The sequence below is a fragment of the Pteropus vampyrus genome, unplaced genomic scaffold, assembly GCF_000151845.1.
Source record: "Pteropus vampyrus isolate Shadow unplaced genomic scaffold, Pvam_2.0 Scaffold99, whole genome shotgun sequence".
NCBI lineage: Eukaryota > Metazoa > Chordata > Mammalia > Chiroptera > Pteropodidae > Pteropus > Pteropus vampyrus.
In genome coordinates, this window is record NW_011888880.1 from 3,963,370 (window position 1) to 3,986,504 (window position 23,135).

General features: G+C 36.2%; 1 protein-coding gene across 1 annotated transcript in view; it reads left to right on the forward strand.

Annotated features, from left to right (window-relative positions):
- The window catches only part of PREX2 (phosphatidylinositol-3,4,5-trisphosphate dependent Rac exchange factor 2), a 192,216-nt gene that overhangs the window by 9,302 nt on the left and 159,779 nt on the right, over window positions 1-23,135 (forward strand). Inside the window, exons 4-7 of the mRNA XM_011364627.1 lie at window positions 1,580-1,684; window positions 7,927-8,028; window positions 11,201-11,362; window positions 18,328-18,461. Coding sequence (XP_011362929.1) covers window positions 1,580-1,684; window positions 7,927-8,028; window positions 11,201-11,362; window positions 18,328-18,461 — 503 coding nt within the window. The remainder of the gene's footprint in view (window positions 1-1,579; window positions 1,685-7,926; window positions 8,029-11,200; window positions 11,363-18,327; window positions 18,462-23,135) is intronic.

A 23,135-nucleotide genomic window follows, 5' to 3' on the forward strand; every position in this document is an offset into this window, starting at 1 on the left:
TATATATAGTATTGCTGTTTATGCCATTCACCTGATGCTAATTTTCAGAATGCTAATATGAATCCATATGTATCAAAATGCTATACAATCAATGTTTTATTAAAAGCGTATAAGAGTATTTCGTCATGGAAGTCAAGTTTTATTTTTATTTCTATTTAGTCTTGTATAAAGGTAACTGTATGTACTTTCTAGATCTGTATTTCTATATGTAGCGAGCAGACTCGGTGGATGTTATTGTTATAACCAGAAAATATTTCATAAAGATAAAGGGAGAGGCTCCTCGGGTATAGGAAGGTGACGCTGTGTCTTCCTGGGGTACGACTGGAAGCCAGGCATGTTTGTGTCCCCTTCGCCCAGACCGCTCTCTTTCGTGAGAGAATTCAAGTGTTCTGCCAACTGGAGTAGCTGCTATCTCGGTTCAAGGCTACACATGGGAATCTTCCACCCCGACGTTCATTTCCTCAGTAACACGCTATCAATCTGTCATCCGTGAATTTAGCTAAACTATTTCTGAAGTTTGTTTTATTCTGGTTCATACCATCTCTTGAAATAAGTAATTCAATACATGTCCTGCTGGCTGGCTAAGGAAAATAGCACTCCGTGTTTCTTTCTAGATGCATGTCCTTAAAGTTTCAGGGTTCACACTTTTGTTCTAACATTGGATCAATACGTTTTCTGCATCTTCTTCTTTTATTGGTACTACTTGGATAGATATTGATCATAACCACTTGGAGAAAATCTTACAGATGGAAGGAAGCTTAGAGATCATGATGGTAAAATTCCTCCTTTTGTGAAAGTATTTATTCCATAGCATTTATGAAGGTTGTTTATTTTGTTTTTACATGATCACTTTTAGTGACAGCTCTAATTGTTAGAAAATTTTTGTATTAATCCCAGATCTGCATGTCACTGTCCATCACTCCCTTGCAATTTCCACATAGTGGTCCTGGTTTGTGTTTTGGAGCTACATGAACGTGTAAATCCTTTATGATATGACAGCTATTTAAATGCAACTACCACTTTCTTTTATATACTAACAAATAACTCTTTCTGAAATGACCTCTCACATGTAGTGTCTTATTATCTTAGTCACTTGTTGCTGAATATTCTCTAGTTTGTCAGACAACGGCCCGGGTCGGTACCTACGAAATGCAGGGTACTGTGTTTCTTTTCTTCTGTGTCAACTGGCACATGCTTTTTCCTCTAGCTAAAATCATCTCTTTCCCTTCCTGCCTGGGAATCATGGATTCATCTTTCTGGGCCTTGCTTAGATGTTACTTCCTTTTAGAAGCTGTATGTGAATCCTCTTAGCAAAGTAGGAATTACCTTCTCTGTAAATTGGTTCATTTACCCATTGCCCACATCACATTGGACTATAATTAATATGCCTATCTCCTTTCCTAGGCTAGCTTTCATGGATCACGGAGACTACATAAATAAAATGTATTTATACATACACACAGTATAGCTCTTGAAACATAGTAAACACTTAATAAAGTTTATTCATAAACATCACACAGGTTAATATTTTGAAATGGCTAATAAAATGACCTTAACTTATTTTTACTTGAATTCACAGAAAGACAAGTTTCGTATCTACGACGAATATTGTAGTAACCATGAGAAGGCACAAAAACTGCTTCTTGAACTTAACAAAATTAGAACAATTCGGACATTTCTTTTGGTGAGTATATATTTATGTGTTGCCTTATGCCGTGATTTTTGAGAGGCCCACTAGGAGCTGAGAGATAGCGTCAGTGTGTTGTAGAAGGTGCTTGTGGGACAAATCTTTTTAACGTGTCCTGGCTAGGAAGCTGGAGTCCTTAGATAAATGTAGGAAGTGAGAATTGGGAGAAGCTCGCCTACGGGGACACAATGAGAGTGCCCTCTCCTGGTTGACGGTGAATTGTTTCTGAAACCCACAGCTTCCTATTGTGGGAGGACATTTATGCCAGAGGTCATCATTGCTTTTATATCTCTTAATCCCTAGGGTTTCATTTACTTCTGCTGAAAAAGCTGTAAGCAGGGCAGTAACAGGAAGGAAACAAATCAGGGCTGTGATAGAAAAGACATTTAGAAATTGATCTTTCTCCTACATACTTTCCTATTCGATTTTCCTAAGAGCGAGAATGCATATTTAATTTCTTTAGGATAACACAAATAAATGCATATTTTGGCAGTTACTTGGACAATTTAACTGACAGCAAGGAACACACTCTAAGTGTAGAATTCAATATTTAGCAGACCGTGGAGTGGAGCAGCCGTCCCCACGATCAAGTTGTATTATACTCCCATTACCCCCAAAAGCCCCTCATACCTGTTTACAGCCAATCTTCACTCCCACTGTTAGCTCCAGGTAATCATTGATTTGCTTTCTGTATCTATAGTTTTGCCTTTTCTGGAGGTTTCATGGAAATGGAATTATTCAATGTAATCTTTTTATACGTGGCTGCTTTTACTGAGTAGTGTTTTTGAGGTTCCTCCTTATTTTAGCAGATATCCATATTCCACTCATTTTTATTGCTCAATAATATTCCACTGAATGGATATACCATATTATGTTTATCCATTTGCCAGTTTATGAACATTGGGTCAACAAGTGACCATGAAAATGGTGGACCTTAAAAATACTACATGTAAAAGGTCATTTCAGGGAGAGATATTTGTTAGTATAGAAAAGTTAGGAAATGTGTGGTTTGGGCTAGTATAAATAATGCTGTTATGAACATTTACGTGTAAGTCTTTGTATGGATCCATATTTTTATTCTCTTGGGTAGATACTAAGAGTAGAATTGCTGAGTCATAGTAACTTTATGATTAACTTTTTAAGAAACTGCCAGAGTGGCTGTGCCATGTCTGCCAGCAACATATAAAGACTGCATCTTTGAAAACACATGATATTGTTAGCTCTGATTACAGCCATGCCAGCAGATGTGTAGTTCTACCTCTAATGACCAATTTAAGCATGCTTTCATGTGCTTATTAGCCATTCATATATTTTTTTTTGGTGAAATGCTTTTTCAAATGTTTTGCTCATATTTAAATTTCAATGTTTCTTTTATTTCTAACTGTACCTTTATTTTGGATACAACTCCTATATCAAACATATAATTTGCAAATATTTCCTCCCAGTGTGGTTTGTGTATTCATTTTAAAATATTATCTTTCGAAAATCAAAAGTCTTAAATTTTGTTGAAGTTCACTTTATTAAATTTTTTCCATTATGATCATGCTTTTGTTGTCATGTTTAAGATATCTGTGTTCAGGTGTTATACTTATTTTGTTAAGTTTATTCTTAAACTTTTTACTCTTTTTTTTTTGCTATTGTGATTGGAATTATCTGAAATTTTAGATTGTCCATTACTAGTATATAGAAATTTGATTGACTTTTGCATACTTATGTCTTACAATATCTCGTATCCTGTGATCTAAATTCATGTATTAATTCTAGAAGTATTTTTTGTAGAATCTTTAGGATATTTTACATATAGGATCATGTCATCTGAGTGTAAAGGCAATTTTTCCTCTTCAATGTAGTTTTTTTCTTCTTCACTTTTCACTGTCTAGAACTCAAACAATGTTGACTAGAAGTGGTGAGAACAGACTCACCTGCCTTGTTTCTGATCATTCAGTTTTTCATCATTAAGTATGATATAAGCTGTAGGCTTTTTTAAAATAGATGTCCTATATAAGATTGATGAAATTCCATTGTATTCATAGTTTGTTGAGAGTTTTCATTATGGCTCGTTTTCATTTTTTAATATAGGTTTTTAAAGCTATGCATTTCACCTATATACAGCTTGAGTGGCATTACATACATTTTGACATGGGTTTTCATTTTCATTTAGTTTTTAAAAATTTCTAGTTTCCTTTGTAATTTCTTTCATTCATTGTTTATTTAGAAGTTTGTCTTTGGAGGCCGTTCTCCACGGGCCTCTTGTGTTTCTGCATATTTTCTGAGCTGAGGAATTGACTGCCTATCTTTTAAGTAATATTTGTATCACGAACCGCCTCAAAAGAGAGAGATATTCTGCTGCCATTATGAACGATTCATACTCCTAATCTCAGGTCTTCTCTCTTGTGGTACATGTGTCATCTGGCCCTCTCCGTGTTGTCATGTGGCAATTGGGGCTTGGGAAACTGGCTCCAAAATAATCACACTCTGGCTACTGCTATTGCTATGAGGAAAAAAACAAAACAAAACTGTACTATATCTGTGCCCTAGGAATTTCATGTGTTCTTTCTGTATCCATAAATCTGTGGCAGGTTCACTTTTTAGCTTGCATGCAGGGTAAAATCTTAGAAACATCATAGTTTAAACAAGTAAAAATTTTTATTCCACAATGTTGAAAATTTCCAAATTTCTTCCTGTTGTTGGTTTCTTATTTAAATCCATTCTGGTGAGAAAACATACTTAAATCCTTTTAAATTCATTGAGAATTTTTATTGACCCAGCACGTGGTCTGTCCTGCAATTTATTATTTTTTCTTTATGTTCCATGTGTTCTTAAAAAGTAAGTACATTCTACTGCTATTGGGTATAGTGTTCTGTAAACGTGAGATCATTTTTATTAATAGCGTCGTTCATATTTCTATATCATTTCCTCTGGGTGTTCTGTCAGTTATTGTGGGAGGGATATTGAAATGTCCAGGGATAATTATTAAATTGTCTCTTTTATCTTCAATTAGGTCAGTTTTTGTTTTCTGTTTCAGGGCTCTGTTGTTAGATGTGTATGCATTTAAAATTGTTGTGTTTCTGTTTCTACTTGTCATAAAGTGTCCCTCTTTGTTCCTAGGAGTATTTCTTTTCTTAACGTCTGTTTTGCCTGATATTATTATCGCCGTCACAGTTCTCTTACTATTTGCATGTTACATCTTTTCCCATTATTTTATTTACAATTTATGACTTTGAATCTAAAACATGCTTCCGATGAACAGCATATAGTTGGATCTATTTCTTTATCTAGTCTGACATTCTCTGCCTTTTGATTGGAGTGTTGAGTTCGTTTAGCTTTAACGTCATATAGATATGGTTATATTGACGTGTATTGTTTTATTACGTTTTTCTATATATCTCATTTTTTTTTTTGTTCTTCTGCTCTTCTTTTACTGTTTATCTTTGTGTTAAACAAATATTTTGAATGTACTGTTTCTCTTCCTCTGTTGATTTTTAAAATTATTTTAGGGTGGTTTTATTATTTTTTTTGGTAATTGCTCTAGGGACTACAAAATGCATCTTAACTTATCAAGTCTATTTCTCTGAGGTTAGTTATTGTTCTCTATTTGTTTTGTTTTTAGTAACTCACTTGGACCTAATTTGAGAACCTATATGTGCAGCTGCTGATATCTGTGCTCAGTTTTTTGTTTTATAATTTAGTCTTTGGTTTTTAGGGGTCACTCCTGTGACTCCTTATCTTAACAATCACTTGCTAATTTGTCAGAGGTGATCAAACGTCGATATCCATCCTATCTATGGATCTGTGTGTATGAGTCTGTGGGAGGGGCACATTCAGAGGATGATTTTTCTTATGGGGCCCCCTCATTTCTTCTCTGCAAGTGCAGTCCGACACTTGCCCCAAGCAAGAAGGCAGTGTCAGTCTAGCAGAACTGTGAGCATTCCCCATTTCTCTGTGGAGCGTGTTGATTTTATTGACAACACCCCTGGGTGTCAGAGTTTTGCCCCCTACAGTCCCCTCTGGCAGCAGATTTGAGGATCAAAGCTACCGTGATAGTGCCACCATGCAGGATGAGTTGGGGCAGGCTGGGGGAAGCCGGGGCGAGGGAGGATGGGAGAAGCCCAGGCAAGAATGCCACAGACTCCCGCTGGTCTCACCTGAAGTTCTGCAGTTTTTCATAAACACTTCTGAATTTTTCGTTTGACTTTGGTTGATTTCTAGAGCCCTGAAATTGTTGTTTTGACAATTTTGCCCAGTATTCTTTGTTTTTTACCAAGACAATTTCCTGCTTTCTTCTCCCTGCCAGGGCCAGAAGCTTTCATGCCACTGACATTTTAGGGTTCTTTATAAAGTGTTAGAACCCTGTCTTATTGAGTGCCTTCTGTTCTCAGCAGAACTGACTACGTGTTCACCTTGATCTACTTTGTCAACTCAATCGTGTGAAACCACACTGAAAAAGTCACAAGTTAAAATTGTTTGCTTTTAGATTATCCTACAGCACACTCTGGTAGGAGCAACTTAGCTTTTATCGTTCTTGTCCTGGCACTAAGTGGCCACTAGTTATCTGCAGAACTTTAAAAAATTCATTATATCTCTGGTGTCATTTTTGTTATCCATAAAATGGAGATAATAAGACCCTTCAAAAAACATATCAGAGTTTACAGATTTGGGATGATGATATTATCACGTTGGGTACTTGAATATGCCGCCACCTCAGTAAGTTTGTATGAGCAGTGAACTCTCTGAGGGCTGATTTAGAAAACATTTTTCATGTATACATAGGAGAGAGCCGACTCTCATAAGCCAGTCTAAAGTGGCAACCAGCCTCTGCTCTTACGAAGAGTTCATAATCTATACAGTACTAACACACAAGAAAATCAAAGTGGGTCAGACAGTCATGAGTTCCTTAGGGCACATTAGCTCACAGCTAGGTAATGGGGTGGGACATGGAAATGTCACTGGAACTACAATGACACGTAGATAGTTATGCTTCATTGGATTCCTCTGGGGAATACCATACTGACTTGGAAAGAGTATTTTGATAACCTGATTGCAATAGGGGCTAGACCCTCCGAAAGCCTGCTGAGCCACAGCACGCATCTGCTGCTCTGTCTTTTGAGGTGTCTGGGTAGAGCTGAAGGCAGGGTGTTGGTTTTGCTGACTTAGGTACACAAATTGGAGCCGAAGCTGAGCTGCTCAGGACATTGGGTTCTATTCTGCTACTGTCACCCTTCCTTCGGCATCCCTTCCTGCTCAGCTCTTGGTCTCACCTCTCAATGAATATAGGACGATATTTTTAAATAGTGGTGGGAAAGTTACTACATTATCAACACGATGTTTGAGGGGCCCTTTGCTCCCTTCATTAAATGTTTAACTGTTTCCTCTATGCCAGTCGCTCTGACAGGCACTGCAGAAACGGGTCTTGGCATCAATTTCAAATGTTTGTTTGTTTGTTGCTCTGATGCTTAAACTACAAAACAAAGACTGGATGCCAAGAGGATCAAGGGTTCATTTATCAGGGTTGGTTTTCTCTTGACTTTCACTTGTTGGCAAATGGAAGCTTCTATTTCATCTCACTCAGCTTGCTGATTTTGATTTTTCTCCATTTATCTTATTTCTGTGGAGATATCTGACCTCCTTCTCTGACACCGGTATCATTGGTGAGGTATTATAGCTAAAAGTGACTTAGAGATCACAATGGGCAAACATGCCAATTTTACAGAGAGGAAAACTAGAATTCTGAAATTAATCCAAGTTGCGTCACTAGTCAGTGGCAGAGCATGGATGGAACCCAGCTGTCTTGGGCCCGTTCCTCTACAAAACAACACTGCCTCGCTTTATAAGCAGATTTGGTCTCTGTGTCTGTCTGTCTGTCTGTCTGTCTATTATTTATTCATCCATTCATCTACCATCCACCCATCCATCTACCCATCTATCCATCCATTCATTCCTTCATCCTTATCTCTATTTCTGTCTTTTTTCTCGGAGTTCATATTCAGGAGCATCTATGTGAGTTAGTTTTCAAGATATAGGTTCAAAACATATTTTGGTTTCTGGAACTAATATGAAAGGCAAAAGTATTTTTCTTTCTCTCCTGTAAATGTTATTTGTGACTGAATGTGATCTTCTCAGAGAAAGAAGCTATACAGAGACATGCTATCACAACTTTTCAGTAGAAAATTTTATGATAGAAGAAAGCTTTACAACTTCAAGTTTAAAAATATAATTAATTATGTTTATTTCCTCTCCAGAACTGCATGCTCCTTGGAGGACGAAAGAACACAGACGTTCCCCTGGAAGGATATTTAGTAACCCCGATACAAAGAATATGCAAGTACCCCCTTCTTCTGAAGGTAGTTTATATGTTTACTTCATGGCAACATTTTCCTTGTACCTGCGTATTTTGCTGATGGTCTTTTAAAAAAATTTTTTTTTCAAAATAATCTGACATTCTAAAGAAACAGCAGATTGTAGTTATTGGTGGGGGAACGGCTATTTTGTCACTAATTTATGTATGGAGCAGGAAACAGATCTTTTGGGAAAAGAGACTTTTAGTGTTCTTTGTGGAAAACATACATTAGTTTCAAGATAGATCCTATTAAATACGTTATGACCGGATCATATAGCACTTTATCTACAGAGTTCTTTAACAGATTCTCTCTGTTGGTAGATTTTTTTATTTCCCCTGACATTGGTGACTTCTCGATGCTAATGAAGTTAAGGTCAAAGTTACATAATTTCAGAGCCTAGTTTTTAAGTCATTAGCATAGGGAATGATGTGGGTCGCATGGGACAATAAATAATAGAATGTGGAATAACAGTGCTAAGAGCCCACTGCCCGTGGAAGACAGGAAATGCGTCATTAATGATCGTAGATCCGTCGCCTCATTAAAACGACCAACATTTTTATTATGGAAAACATATTGTGAAATACTAAGTATCACAAAAGTCTATGAATAAACTAGAATAGCGATTCCGGAAATGATGTGTTTTGGAACTATTACATCAGGATAGGCAGTTTGGGTTGGTGGTTGAGCATATGAGCTTCGAGTTCAAATCCTAAGTAGTCTGCTTACAGCTTGCCTGACTGGGCACATAATCTAATTTCTTAAAGCCTTGTGAACCAAAAGGGGCGACGATGGTGATGGTGGTGGTGATAGCAGCAATGATTGCGATGATGATGATGAAATTATAGCATATATCTACAAGAATGTGTACATATATGTATATGTCAATCTGTGTGTATACATATATATGCATGTATAAAAATTATTGCATGATCAGTGATGGAACTATTTTATGTAAATCATTTAGCATAGTATGTACTTCATAAATGTTAGCCATTATTATTTATATATTTGAATCTGATTTATTTTAATATATTAATTACTACTTGGTATCTAAATTTAGAAAAATACTCAGAAATTCTATAGGTGTATTAACTGGTGTTATTGGTTTACTTTTTGAGGAATGAATGTTATGGATTTGAACTAAAAATATACTTTTTACTACAACTTAAGTCGGTTGCATAAATTGGGTGTCTGTGTAAATTTCTTTGAAAAGGATCTCTCCCTTTGAAAAACAAGTCAAAGTCACTTGGTTAAGCCGTAGAGATTGGGTAGCACAGCGATCCCCAGTTCTGCAGAGCTTTGGCACATCCTCAGCAGATTGAGAGAATTGGTACAAATGTGACTCCTGCCTTTTTGAGAGTCCCTTCAGACTTCTGACTTGTTGACTCAGATTTGCATGTCTACTGATCACGGCAGCTATTCCTGGCTCTGATTTCAGAATCCCAGTGATTTCTTTGTTTTAAGAGTCAGAAAGGACAGTGATATTAAGAAAACTACATCATGCCAAGTGGTAGTTCTCAATCACTCGTTTCCGGATAAGAATGACCTCAGGTGTTTGAACTGACTCCTCAAAAGAAGATCAAGGAAGAAAGAGGTCAATTCAGAGCACCTTCATCTTTTCTCTTTCTTGGAAGATTATCTTCACAAAGAAACATGAAAAGACTGCTTGATTGCGTAATAAATATGTTAGTGTTGATATTTTTCTTTGTTGTACCATCAGCTGAAAAATTGTGCTGATGTTCTCTGATTTTGGATGGTTTTATATACGTAGAGAAAAACATTAGGGGATTAGGCTATGTGTTAAGAAAAGGTATGTTCGTCTTATTTGTGGAACTTGAAATTATTGGGTTGGCCAGTCAGCGCAGGGTTCATAGCAAGCAACCGAGAGAAGATGATTACTTGTTATTTCTCTCATTATTTCACATTATCTAAATTCATGTCTCGACTTTACCCTCAGATACCCCTTGGGCCCCAAATCATAGCCTGCAGACTGACTTGAGCCTTTTATATAATTTACAAATATTTCTACACTTTAGAATTTCTGGACAAGCCTGCATACCTCATTTATGGATTTGTGATCCAGCATAATGTTAAACTTTGTCTTGGGAGTGATATAATGTATATTTTGGGTGGGGGAAGGGATGGGCTCACTCTGCGGAATAGAGTGTGAACATATCAAATGCGGGGTCAAAGTTTATGGCAGAATTTTTCAGCAATCACAGACCTCAAGAAGTATAACAACTGCATATTTTCCCACTGTATGTTAAGAATTAAGAAAATTCTTTTAAAGACTTGCAGTGGGATTTCTGTAATTGTGTTAGTTACATGATGATGGCAACTGTAGTAAGAAAACAAATGACTAATTAAAAAGCAATGTGGTCACAACTGTCTAGACAGTGGGTGAAGATGTTTAATTTTGTGCTTCTAAACAACTAACAAGACCTTTTAATATATTTAAAGATTAAAGATTACTCTTGTTCTGATATCCCAAATGGAAAAAAAATATAAAAAGCCAAAAAAAAAATTCTAAAAAACAAAAATGAAAAGAAAGCTATTGAGAGGAGTATGACAGTTCATTCGTTGCAGAGAATGCACCCGAATTATTGGCAAAAACAGCAGAAATTGCTCTTTTATTGATGGAGTATTATGGAATTTCTAAATTATTTATTTTGCTAGCGGATAAGGGATTATTTAAAAGTTCTGCTTTATTTATTAATGTTTTTACAGTTTCTTGAAAGATTATTAAAAATAAGGCATTTAAAATTATTTTTGAAATTATGGGACATATTCATTTAAAGATTTTCTATTTTGCTAAAGACTAGGAAAATAAAATTAACATATCAAGATGGACTTCTGTTGGAGCAAAAGTCAAACTTATAAAAATTACATGCTGCAGGTAAGATATTCGACAATTTGAAAAGAGAACTCTAATTTAGTTTTTCAGAACACAGTAGTTTTGTGGGAAAAAATTAAAGTGACTGCTAAATATACATCAGGGCAACGCTTATTCATTGACTCAACCTTTTGTTTTTGACCTTAATCTTCGTGGAGTTTGTGATGTCACTTCTGAAAGTGGCGCTCATGATCTTTGCAGTTTTCATTTCCTGGTCAGCCTGAACCTGCTGTACCAGAGAGCTGGAGATCAAAGGGCGATTTGTTTTTTGTGTATAAACAGGAGTTGCTGAAGCGGACTCCTAGGAAACACAGTGACTACGCAGCAGTGATGGAAGCCCTCCAAGCCATGAAGGCCGTCTGCTCCAACATAAATGAGGCCAAGAGACAGATGGAGAAGTTGGAAGTATTGGAGGAATGGCAGTCTCACATCGAAGGCTGGGAGGTACATTCAACAATTGAGCTTAAAATAGTTTTGTTATCTCTCATGCTATGTGTAGAATTATTGATATTGGATGGAGCCCGGAGTGGTTATTTTCTTAGATACTGCTGGGGGGCTATAACCATTTCTGAAAAGCGCTGTCATTATTTTAAATATCTTTAAAGTGGCAGTTAATTGACTTAACCTCAAGCTTTGTGAGAGAGCAAGTCGATACTGTATGTGTTAATAGGTTTTGATATTTCAGTATTTGTATATTATGGTTATCCTTTTTCCTGTCTTAATTTTGGTCAATAGGTACATAGCCTGAATTCTGGAGAGAGTAAAGACCGGAAGGAAGGCTCCATGTGTGTGCTGTGATATTATTATTTTCAGACTCTGAATTAGGTGTTTGAGGATCAATTTCATTTTAAGCCCATTTAAGCTCTCTAAATGTGAATTTCTTCATTTCTAAAAAGAATGAACTGACTCCGATGCGATTTTTAAGGTCTATTCAAGATAAAAAATTTTATAGGTTACCAATTCATTAAAGAAAGATTTTTTAAAAATAACAAAAAAGCAAATAAAGAGTGACCTTTAGAATCTCTAATGTGTTTTCAACTATGTTAACTTTGAATCTCAATAATTTCATGGGATTGGAGCCCTATATTACTTTAGTGCTATAAAAAAAAATAAACTAAATTTTTCTATCTTTTAGTTGCCTTAATTTAGATGAGCATAAGCTTTAGACTAGGTTTTTTTTATTATTATTATAAAGTAAGAAATTAAGAGATTTTTTTTAATGTAAAGAAATTTTAACATGTTTCGAACCAAATATTATATCATACAAATCGAAGTGGAGAGCTTTTGTCTTCAGAGCTTTATAATCGATTGATTTGTTTTTTATCTTCAATATGTTGGTTTCTATTTAGATGTAAAATTATATCACTCAGATTTACAAAGAAACCTCAAACATTGACCTCGGGAACTTATTAATTCTATTTATCCATTCTTCCCCATGATTTTTTTTTTTTTTTTTAATGCTAACTGGGATCTGACTTAGCTTCCTCCTCATTTATATTCTTCCATTTCAAGCATCCAGGGTGACCTCCCATTCAGCATGAATGCTACTTATTTCAATCAGTTAAAATGGTTGTGTGTTTTACAGATGATTCATGATGGTAATTTTTTTCCTGGGGAATGGCTGTCCTGCTGGGATGAGAAAAATGGACTAAAGTTTGTTTTTGCTGTTCTGTTGTCACTCATATATTGAAAGAAAGGCCAAACTTGCTTTAAATTGCAGAGTTTGTCAGTGACATCTGCCAGGCCTTTTACCAAAACAAAAAACTGACCTTTCTGCTATTTTAGGGAGATGAGATCTATACATAATTTTGTTTCCTCCATGTGTAAACCCTAAAAATTGAGTCTACTGCAGAAATGAGTGATTATTTAAAGAGTATTGATATTTCTTGTACTGCGCATGCCAGTTATTCCACGGAAGAATATATGCGGGCCATCTCTGTGTCACATATAACCATGGCGGTGGTTCCCCCACCTCGCCAGCCTTGCTACACTTGGAGTGCAGGAGAAAAATGGAGGGTTGAGACAGAGGAAACTGGCTGAGAGAAATCAGATGTGGCTCCAGGTCCAGCAGGAGATAATATGAATGTCAGGCCCCAAAAAGAATGGCAACACAAATTTTCCTTGAGATTTGAAAATGATTGTGTAAGACACGGCCATACAGTGATTTGGGGCTTTGAGGGACTGTAGCGTGGAGGGACTGACAGCTTGTGATAAGAACCTGATTCTCCATCTCCGTCCACCACCTTAGAGAGCAGGCGGAAAGCTGTCGGGTACTCAGACCTGGTCCCTTCCGGGAGGTTGAGGAGAAGCCGCTACCTGGTAGGACCCCCAAGGTGCACAAGACAGAAGGACTAATCATCCAGGGTGAAGTCCAGCCTTGGGAGTAGGCAGGCACAGTTAAAGAGCTTTCTTTGAATTGCGAACAGGGGCTGTGGCTTAGTTTACAGACAGCTTTGTGTATGTTTCCAGTGGCTTTCCTGAGGTTAGGACAGGGCCACAGACAGATGTCAGATGGCCTGACCCGTTACCGAGCAGAATTCCTTACGGAGTTTTTGGGGGTTAGGGGCTGTGGGCCAATACGGGAAGCGGCTCCCCATCTGGCTCCTTCCGCGAGCTCCCGCAGACCTGTGAGCTCCGCCTCAGACATTACACTCCTGCTTCAGTCTCTGACCTTCCCCTGAATGGCATCTGAGTCGGATGCACCATGGATCTGTCTCATTTTCACTATAGGTTGATATTTATTTCATGTAAGTTACTTAATTAGCTAGGGTCTTATTTTCCCATCTACCAAATGAAGACGTTTTACAGTGAAATCTCTCAGGCAACTTGCCTGTTATACAAATTAGTTCTTTGTCAGCGTTTACATAGTGACTGTCACCACAGAAAATCTATAGTTTGTTTTAATTGCTCATGTTTGAAATTCTACCTTTTATTAATATAATGTACTGTATCTCAGTCATATATCTTATCCAACATTCTGAATATTCCACAAGATATTCTACTGAAGGTAATTATACAGCAACAATCAATGTGCTTGGAAATGAAGTTTATTAGCTGTTTAATTAGAGTCATTGATTCATTTCGTAGAAGGACCATTTGGTCTGTTTTCTGGTTGGTTATCTATGGAGTCATACTGAAAGATTTTGACAAGAGAGTTTCAATAAACATGTCACTTAGTAATTCAGCTTCATGTCCTCGATAGGCCTGTTTAGGATTGATCTCTTAAATCAAGGGGAAAAAAATCACAATAAAAGATAAGAGGGGGAATTATTAATATATAAAGGTGTTGGGATAAAAATAAGATTCAAAGCAATATTGTATTTTAGGAAGTAAAAAGAAACAATAGAAGTTTGACACTTCCTGATTACATTTTTACGTGGAGAAATACAATGCTACAAGACCATTTAAAAAAAATCACCCCTTGCTGCTTTTGGAGTCTGTTTGCCATTTGATGAAATTTGTGTCTGACAGTGTATTGACTTCAAGTCATGTTCCCTTGTTATGTCATGAGTGTGAGTCTTGCAGAGGTTATGGTGAGACCTGTTTCTTTTTGTCTTCTGTGCAAGGTGATCTGGCAGATACAATTTGTCTACTACCTTGAGGTGGAATTGATTTATGTATAACCCTTGTTATTTAAGGATCTGTGGTTCGGGAAAAGGCCATTGAAAGTGAATCCACTTAAAAGAGGGACCAGAATTTCATAATAAGTGGGAGTGGGGGAAAGTTCAATTGGGACATTATCTTGGTAAAATGAAAATTTGTATTATTAGTTTGTTTTATCTAATCTATAACAGAATTTAGGTTATACTTTCAATTAATAATTTGAATCTCAAAAAGAGTGAATCAGATGCTGAGGCTTTTTTTGGAGAGGGCATACATTTTATGACAAAATTGTATCATAAAACGATGTGATATTCTTCATTTCACATTTGACTTTCATAGTATTTTTAAAAGATTTTTTTGAAAGAATGTTTAAATCATTCATTAATTTTCTCAAGAGACTCCTTCAGTGTTGAAACTGTGCCCTTACGAAACACCCTATCTCCTTGACATTCTTGTGAGTTCCCTCCTTCCACTGCGAATGGGTCCAGCTCTGCTAGATCTTGGTGGATGCATTGCATGTGAGTGGGGAAGTTTCAAGGCCTCGTGTCATCTTCCATCTTCCCCGAGATTGAGGTTTCCTCTCTGTAGTCAATTTGTGTTTTTCTGAATTCGACATTCAACATTCAGTTGACAAGATGAATGAGATAGACCCCGGTGATTGCTGATAATGGGGTCAGATAATCAGTGGATAGTTTCCTATTACAAGGATTTCTACCACCTCATAGCTGCAAAGAATTAGTAATGAACCCTTATAGAACTTATATTGAGATACCTTGTTAACATAAAAAAGATTTACCCTTTCAAACAGTTCAGATATGGTTTAGCGACATGATTTTTCTTGAGTTTATTGAGAGGAGATTTTTTCTTATTACTGCAGTTCTTCATAAGTCATGATTTTAATGTCTGAAAAAATGTTGGAAAATAGAAAAGAAGCCATAATAATACACATGCTTCTGATTGCCTTTTCTGGCTATTGTCATTTTCTGAAACCATACTTTGGCACTTAACAAGTGTCTACTCATGAATTTCATCATGATTTCACATTAAATGCTGTAATGATGCTTTGAAATTTAATAATTTTTCATGTATGCTGACCATATAATTGGCAACGATTATATATTTCAAAATATAGATGCAAATATTATTCAACTTAACAAATTAGATTCTGAATTCTTATTTTCTTGCTGGGTCTTGTAAAACGAGGCACACGCCAGAAGCAGAGCTGTTGGTGAGCGTTACCAAAACAGGCTGCTCGGGCTCAGTCTTTATGACTGAAGTCACTGTGTGTTCCATCCACTCAGACTGATCTCTTAACCATATTGGAAGGCGATATTTAAATGGTGTACTTCATCAGTTTGACAAAGAAAGTTAATTACTGGAGAAAGATTTAAACCTGGAACCATAACATGGAATGAGCTATGTAATTAATTTTAAACATATGTAATTATAAACACAGGCATCCCTGATATTCGTCACTGTTAACTCATGGTAACTCTCATTTTACTAAAGTTCTATTATTACAATGATCACACTGCATTTAATTCTGTGTTCACGTATCTGATTCTTCCTCTAGTGTATGCGTTTCTTAGGAGCAGGGGTCACGTCTCAAGCTCTGGGTCCCCAGCATCTAAGACGGTGACACACAGTGGGTTGAATGGTAATAAAAGGTAGACATAATTACATTGTAGTTACGTGTTAATTGTTAGTGGCTTCTCACTACTTTTGGATACTCTTGGCTCTTCTGGTTAATGACAGATTCAGACCTGTGTCCATTTAGATGACAGTATTTGTTTCATTATTCTGCTACTTCAATGTTCTCGAGTCCTCTTTAGCATCCTGTTCATGGTTCATGGTTCCCAAATGTACCATGTGAGATTTTTCACTTCCTCGTTGTTAAAACTGAACACCCTGTGGTGTTTAGAAATGCAGTCTTTGAAAAAGTATTTCTAAATCACAGATACTGTTTCCTTTGTCTAAGAACACATACTCAGAAATTCTGAGGGCGGACTTCCCTCAGAATTTCACCTTTTGCGCTGCTGGGGTGGAGGTGACAGAGGAATAATAAGATAGGTTTGCATAGCCTGGGGTAGAAAGAGAGAAGCTTTTGGAATGAGAGGGGCCTGGATGAGTACATCTCCCACCACTGGTCACAGCTATTTATTTATGATTACTTCTTACCTTGAACTGTCAGTCAGCTTTCCTTTCCCGATCTAATCAAAGTAGTCAGGATTAGAACTACACTTGTAAATTCCTAGCTGTGGTTTTACTGTATTTAATCCTATATGTGTAATTCATTGCAAACAGTCTCTGACTTTACATAATAAACGTAGCTTCCTAAAGGGAAATGTGCATTAAAAAAATCATCTAGATGATGAAAGTACATTACTTTGGTTATAATTTAAGGAATTGCTAAAAGGCAGCAGGACTCTGAATCATATGGATAAAAACATTATTTAAAAGAATCTGCATTAAATATGTATATGTAAATATTACATTATATGTAATGGTTTTAGAGCAGTTCAAAATTAACGATTTATGCAAAATCCTCTTATTCTTTAAAGATAATTTTTCACACCTCACCTCTCAAATGTTGGTTTGTGACTCTGTGATATATCAGTACATTATTTACATATCTACCCTTATGATGAAGAGAAAAGGGAAATGTCCAAAGTTTAAAATGTGTCATACTATAGATACTCAAATTAACACAATACCACTAGCTTAATTAACTTCCCTTTGAGAAAGTGAGGAAGTTTCTTATTATAGTCAGAAGAGTTGTCATTTTAATTTAAATTTTTATAATGAATCAGAAAAACAGTGTCAATCATTATGTTGGAAGTATGAAATTTAAAATTAATGTCCTGAGTTTTAAATATCAAAAATAAAAATTAAAGCATTAAATTTAAAAAGAATCAGAAATTTATTCCTAGATTTAAAGAGACCAGATATATTTAAAACTGAAGTATTCTTGCAGAACACAGCGAGTGGATTATGATAGTTTCGGTTATAGAGACAAATAGAGTAAAATGTTTATAGTGGCTCAAAATAGACTTTTGTGCTTCGCTCACGCAGCTATCCGATGTGGGCGGTCTCCTCAGGGAGCAGATTTCCTTTGCTGATGATTCAGGGGTCCAGGCTCCCTCCTTCTTGTGGCTCCTTTCGACTTCCGAAGGTTAAGAATCAGTTTTGTCTCTAATCGTATGACCTCAGCAGACACTCTGTGAAGGCTGATTTGATGAATGAGTGTGTGCCAGCTTTTAATAACTATGGTGAAAGCTCTATGGAAGATTGCTCTCTTTAAATAGTTTTTTCCCTTCTATTTCTTCTTTTCCCATCCTCTTTGTCCTAGGGTATGTATAAATATATCAACTGAGACCTGCTAAAAGTTGAGGCAATTTCTTATTCTTTTCCATGTGTCCACCGAATTCTTTTTCCCTACCAAGGAAGAGAAAGAGGAGGAAGGGAATAAAGAACACGTGTTACCTGTGTTCTTTAATAAGGGGAGGATTTCAAACCAAAGGACACAGGTAACGTGTATTATAGATGTGTATGGACGCATACATATATAAAACAGCTAAAAGACACACAGAATCTCTTGCCAGTAGTTGTATCATCTGAGACTGACCAGGAGACTGGAAGGGAAAGAGACCTATGTTCAGTGTACAAATATTTGAACTGTTTGAACTTCTATCCTGCCCATATATTGCCTCTTAAGATAAAAACAAATATTCTCTTGTTGAGAAGAAGGATTACCATGAAAGTTTCTCTCAAGTAATCAGATGTCATCTCCCTTTTTCCTGACTCAGGGGTCCAACATTACTGACACCTGCACTGAAATGCTAATGTGTGGAGTCTTACTGAAAATTTCTTCTGGAAATATTCAAGAGCGAGTGTTTTTCCTTTTCGATAATCTCCTGGTGTATTGCAAAAGAAAACACAGGTAAGGTGATAAACAGGTAAAGCCTCAGAAATTGTTCATTCTCACAGTTTTAACCTTTTTCTCTGTGGCCACGGGAACTCACGATTTCATCAGTAAAATTCCACATAGTCTCAGTCTGTTCTATGACTGTTCTCTTCATCTCATGAAACCTGACTGAAATGTGACTGTCATTCTATGACAGTACTTTCCCAGGAATCTTCTGGAGGAAAAACTTTGTTATTGTTGTTCTTAACCCATTTACCTCCGACCCTGTAGGACAGGTAAGGGTGTCTTCTCGTTTCCTACTGCCTTGTCCCAGCCACTTCCTTCTCTTCCTGTGAGAATCCCAGCACATGTGAAATTCGCTGCTTTAGGACTAACTTCCTGTCCTTTCCCTGTTTATTCCATATCTCCCTGCCGCACATGAATTCTGTGATTACTTTAGCTCATATCACTTTTTCCCCAACCTCCTTCAGTTACCATTTTTGGTGTTTTCACAGCTCACATGGATGATCTAATATTTGGACCCAAAAGCCCACAATGTCTTCACCTGCAACGTTATTCTCCTTCATTACACCTGAGCCACTTGTGCTATGGTCATCCCTTTACTTTGTCAACATTAACAGTTATAAAAACCAAAATCTCAGTCGTAAGCATCCCAGTCTGCTCCACTAAGCTGCTCACGTCAAAGTCACCAGGGACCTTTATGTTTTCTAATTAAGCGGTCACTTTTCTGCTCTTCAGGGTTTGGCTTGTTTTCTCAGCAGTACTTAGTTTAGTGGAGCACATCTTCCTTTTTAAAACACTTTCTTCTCTATTGTAAAAAGTATGGAGCATAAATGTGGAGCCGTGAGAATGTGGTACCAGCTAAGAAACAACCACTGTCACCCAAGGAGGAGATGCTGGTGGATCGGATTAGGGTAGATGGAGAGACGTAGAGAGATTGTTGTATGTTTTAAATGCAGAACGAATGAGATTTTCTAGTGGGCTGGACGTGAGAGGTTGAGGGAAAGTGAGGAACCAAGGTCAACTCTTAGGTTTTGGAAATGAGGAAAAAAGTGGATGGAGGAAAACGGGGAGAGGAGCAGTTTTAGGAGAGGAAATCAAGAATTCTGTTTCTTGCATTTTGTCCTGGCTGTTTCTTTTTTCCTAGTATGCTCTTCCCTCTGAGTTTGACCTGGTCGGATGCTTCATGCCTTTTAGATCTCATTTCAATATCACTTCCTCGGAAATATCTTCCCTGACCACCCTATCCAAGGTAGCCTCCCAGCCTTTAGCGATATCTGGAAAGTGCTTGCTGGTATTTCCTCCATTCTTTGCTTATTTTCTGCTACCTTTATAAGATGAGGTTGTCAGGTCCGTGAGAACAAGGGTCTTGCTGCTTTTTCACTGCTATTTCCCAGACTGGAGCAGACCTGCCATGTAATACACACTGAAGAAATATTTGTTGAATAAGTAAATAAATTATAGAATGAGTGAAACCCAAGCAAGTTCTTGGCATAGCTTAACCATCATTAGTTTAAATAATGTTATGTGTTAATGTTATTGATGTAATATTCGTTTTAAAGCATGGATATAATTTTTTCTTCAAAGGTATTTATTTGATAAGATGTTTTCCTGAACTCTTGAGAACATTTTTTGCAGATTGATTAAGTAAAATGGTAAAGTTGTACTTCATTGGGAAATTTCCTGAGCTTTATGTGCCTCTTTCTAATTGTGCCTAGGACACATTAGTTTCTGTGAAATGGTACCATGTACCTTGATAAAAGGGGACAGGTTAGGATTAGAGCCAAAATATAATTAAATTGTTTCTCTCTTAATGAGCTTTTCAAAACCTTGCTCTTTATCACACATGGAAATGAACCTGTTTAGTTTTTCTAGTATGCTCTTCTAAATTTTTTGTATTCAATAGCAAGATTGGGATTAATAGAAATAGGCTTTAGGAGGATGTAAAAGAGGCTATTAATTTTACTTGTATGTAACTCATTAAAAAACTGTAATGTGATCAAGTTGTTTAGGTGCAATTATTTTTTTCCAGTTTTACTGAGATATAATTGACAAATAAAATTTTAAGATATTTAAAGAGTACGACATGATGATTTGATACACATAATACCTTGTGAACAGTTTTCCCCCGTTGAGTTAATTAACACATCCATCTAGATGCAATTATTATTATTGTTTATAGATATTTTAGAGTTCTTATATTTTTTTACTACTTTTTTTTTTAATTAAGTTTATTGGGGTAACATTCGTTAATACAATTATATAATTTTCAGATTTACATTATAATTTGACATCTGTACATTCTATTGTTAAAGGCATCCATTTGAGAATGAGACTTTTTTATTACAGCCAATCTCATTCATATAAATATATAATATAGATATGCATATACGCCTGCCTTCAAAGCTTTTGCAAAATGAGGAGTTTACAAATGATATCATTTATGGTCTCATGGCCTCAATATTTAAATAATTTAAACTGTAAGAAAAGTTCTAGAAAATTAAAACCTTGAGGATTTAGCAGATATCCCTAGTGTGTGTATAACATGGACAAAATAAGTAGTGATTAGAAATGGAAATCACTAAATAAATCTGCATGTCCGTTCCCTTCCTGAATGGCAGTAGTGCGAATCCACCATCTGTTTCCTTCATTTTAGAATACTTCATTTCCTTTACTGTGTCCCAGCTAAGCCCTAATGATACTTCAGAAACTATGAGTAAAATAGAGCTTTTCCAAACTTTCATAATGCTGTAATTACAAGAACCAGGGACCTGATGAATTTATTTTAATTTTAGAATTACATTCGTTAAAGGGAAAAGTGCTAATTAGGCATCCCAGCTCTCCATATTTCTAATGCTATTAATCTTAGGAGAAACTAGTGCTTAAAAAAATAGTGTATTAGGGAGTATTTGATATATATATGTAACATGGTATTGCTTCGTTTGCCTTGTTTGTGAGTGTTACAAGATAATATCAGTGTATTTAGTCATCTGCAACTTATATTTTATATATAATATGCTTTCTAAACTATATGTCCATGTTTTTAGCAATAGTTTATTCATCTTAACTGCTGGATAGCTTTCCATTGGTTGAATGTATCACAATTTAATTAATAACAACGTAATTATTCTCCTATCAGTGGACTTTGGGATTGTTTCCAATTTTTCTGTTACTGTGAACATTTCCTGTACAAGTATCCTGGTGACCATTAAAACATATAATTAGGAGGGAAATCATAGCCTCAAGATATGGGAATACCCAACACTACAATACAGAGTAAAATGACTTTCATACCATAAGCTTTTCAATCTTTATCCATCAATAGAGCCTTTTCTGAAGAGACCAAAGATCTCTTCAGAAAGACCTAAGTGTTACCATATTGATCAGTTACTAGAATTTCATATTGAGTGTTATTATCTGTGGGTCAAGAGAAATATAGAAAGCCTGTACAGAGTTCACAGCAGGATCCCAAAGAACATTAATACACTGAAAAATAGGACCAAATGATGGATTCATGCCACGATGATTGGCCTGTGACTAAAGCTGTTATCAAGAGTATTAAGCTTTTAAAAATATGATAGATTTTAAGTATGATGTATCAACTTATAAGAAATTACTTTTTTGCAAGACACCATGATATGATTTCCTATCTGAGAGAATATACAGTTACCTGCATGTTAGTCTGCTCTGCATTCTTTATCTTTGGCCTCCACTGACGCTAACTTTTATAGCTACCCAGCCTGAATCCCTAATTTATAGCATTTATTTAGGCCTATTAACAAGGAACATTTAGAGGTTGCTTTCAAAAATGAGCATGGGAGTGCAGGGTCATGAAGGCCAGTGGGTAGAACCCTTCGATCTGATTAATTAATCAATTTAAATAGTTTTCTTTAATAACGATGAAGGACTATAAAGTTTTGACGAAGGTTTAGACAAAAAAGTAGGAATTTGGACTCTTTTCCAAAGAAGGAACTCAGGGAGTGTGACAGCACCTTGTGACACCTCCCCGTACCGCCCTGTCTCTGCTCCTGCTTCCAGGGCAGGCATCTAACTGCAAAGGAAAGGAGGGATCAGAGGGGGCCCCGAAGGTGGTGTACCTTTACATCTTAGCTCTTGCTACGTGTGTCTGTATTATGCAATAAATTAATAATTATTTCAGCATATTAAATTGTTAGCTAGACTTGTGTCAGTGAATAGTTGAGGACAATTGAAGTCTCTTAAATGAGTGGTTATTCCTTAATCCTCCTGAATCATTCCTTAGAATTTTCCCTTTTTAATTTAATTTAAAATACCCAGTTTTTTAAAATGATCTCTTCTGAATGTTCAGTCATTCAACTTCAAACATACATGACTACCTAATTTATTATTGCAAATGTTCATCTGTAGATCTGGATGTTTTTACTCTGTTACAAACTTTTAAAAAGATTAAAGGTCGGTATTAGACATGCTATACATAAAGGTTTGGAATATTTTGGAACTGTTTAAAAAAAGTCCTTTTCAAAGGATTGTAAATGTATTAAGAGACTTATTCGACAAGCATACAGTTATCATATAGGAAAAATAATTTCAGCTAGATGAGGCTTAAGCACCTCTGGCACAGTCAGTTTCTTTGCAGAGGGATTGTAAGTACTAACTGAATTTTACCAGGGCTTGAAGCAAAATGGGAATTACCAGCTAGTTACTGAAAAA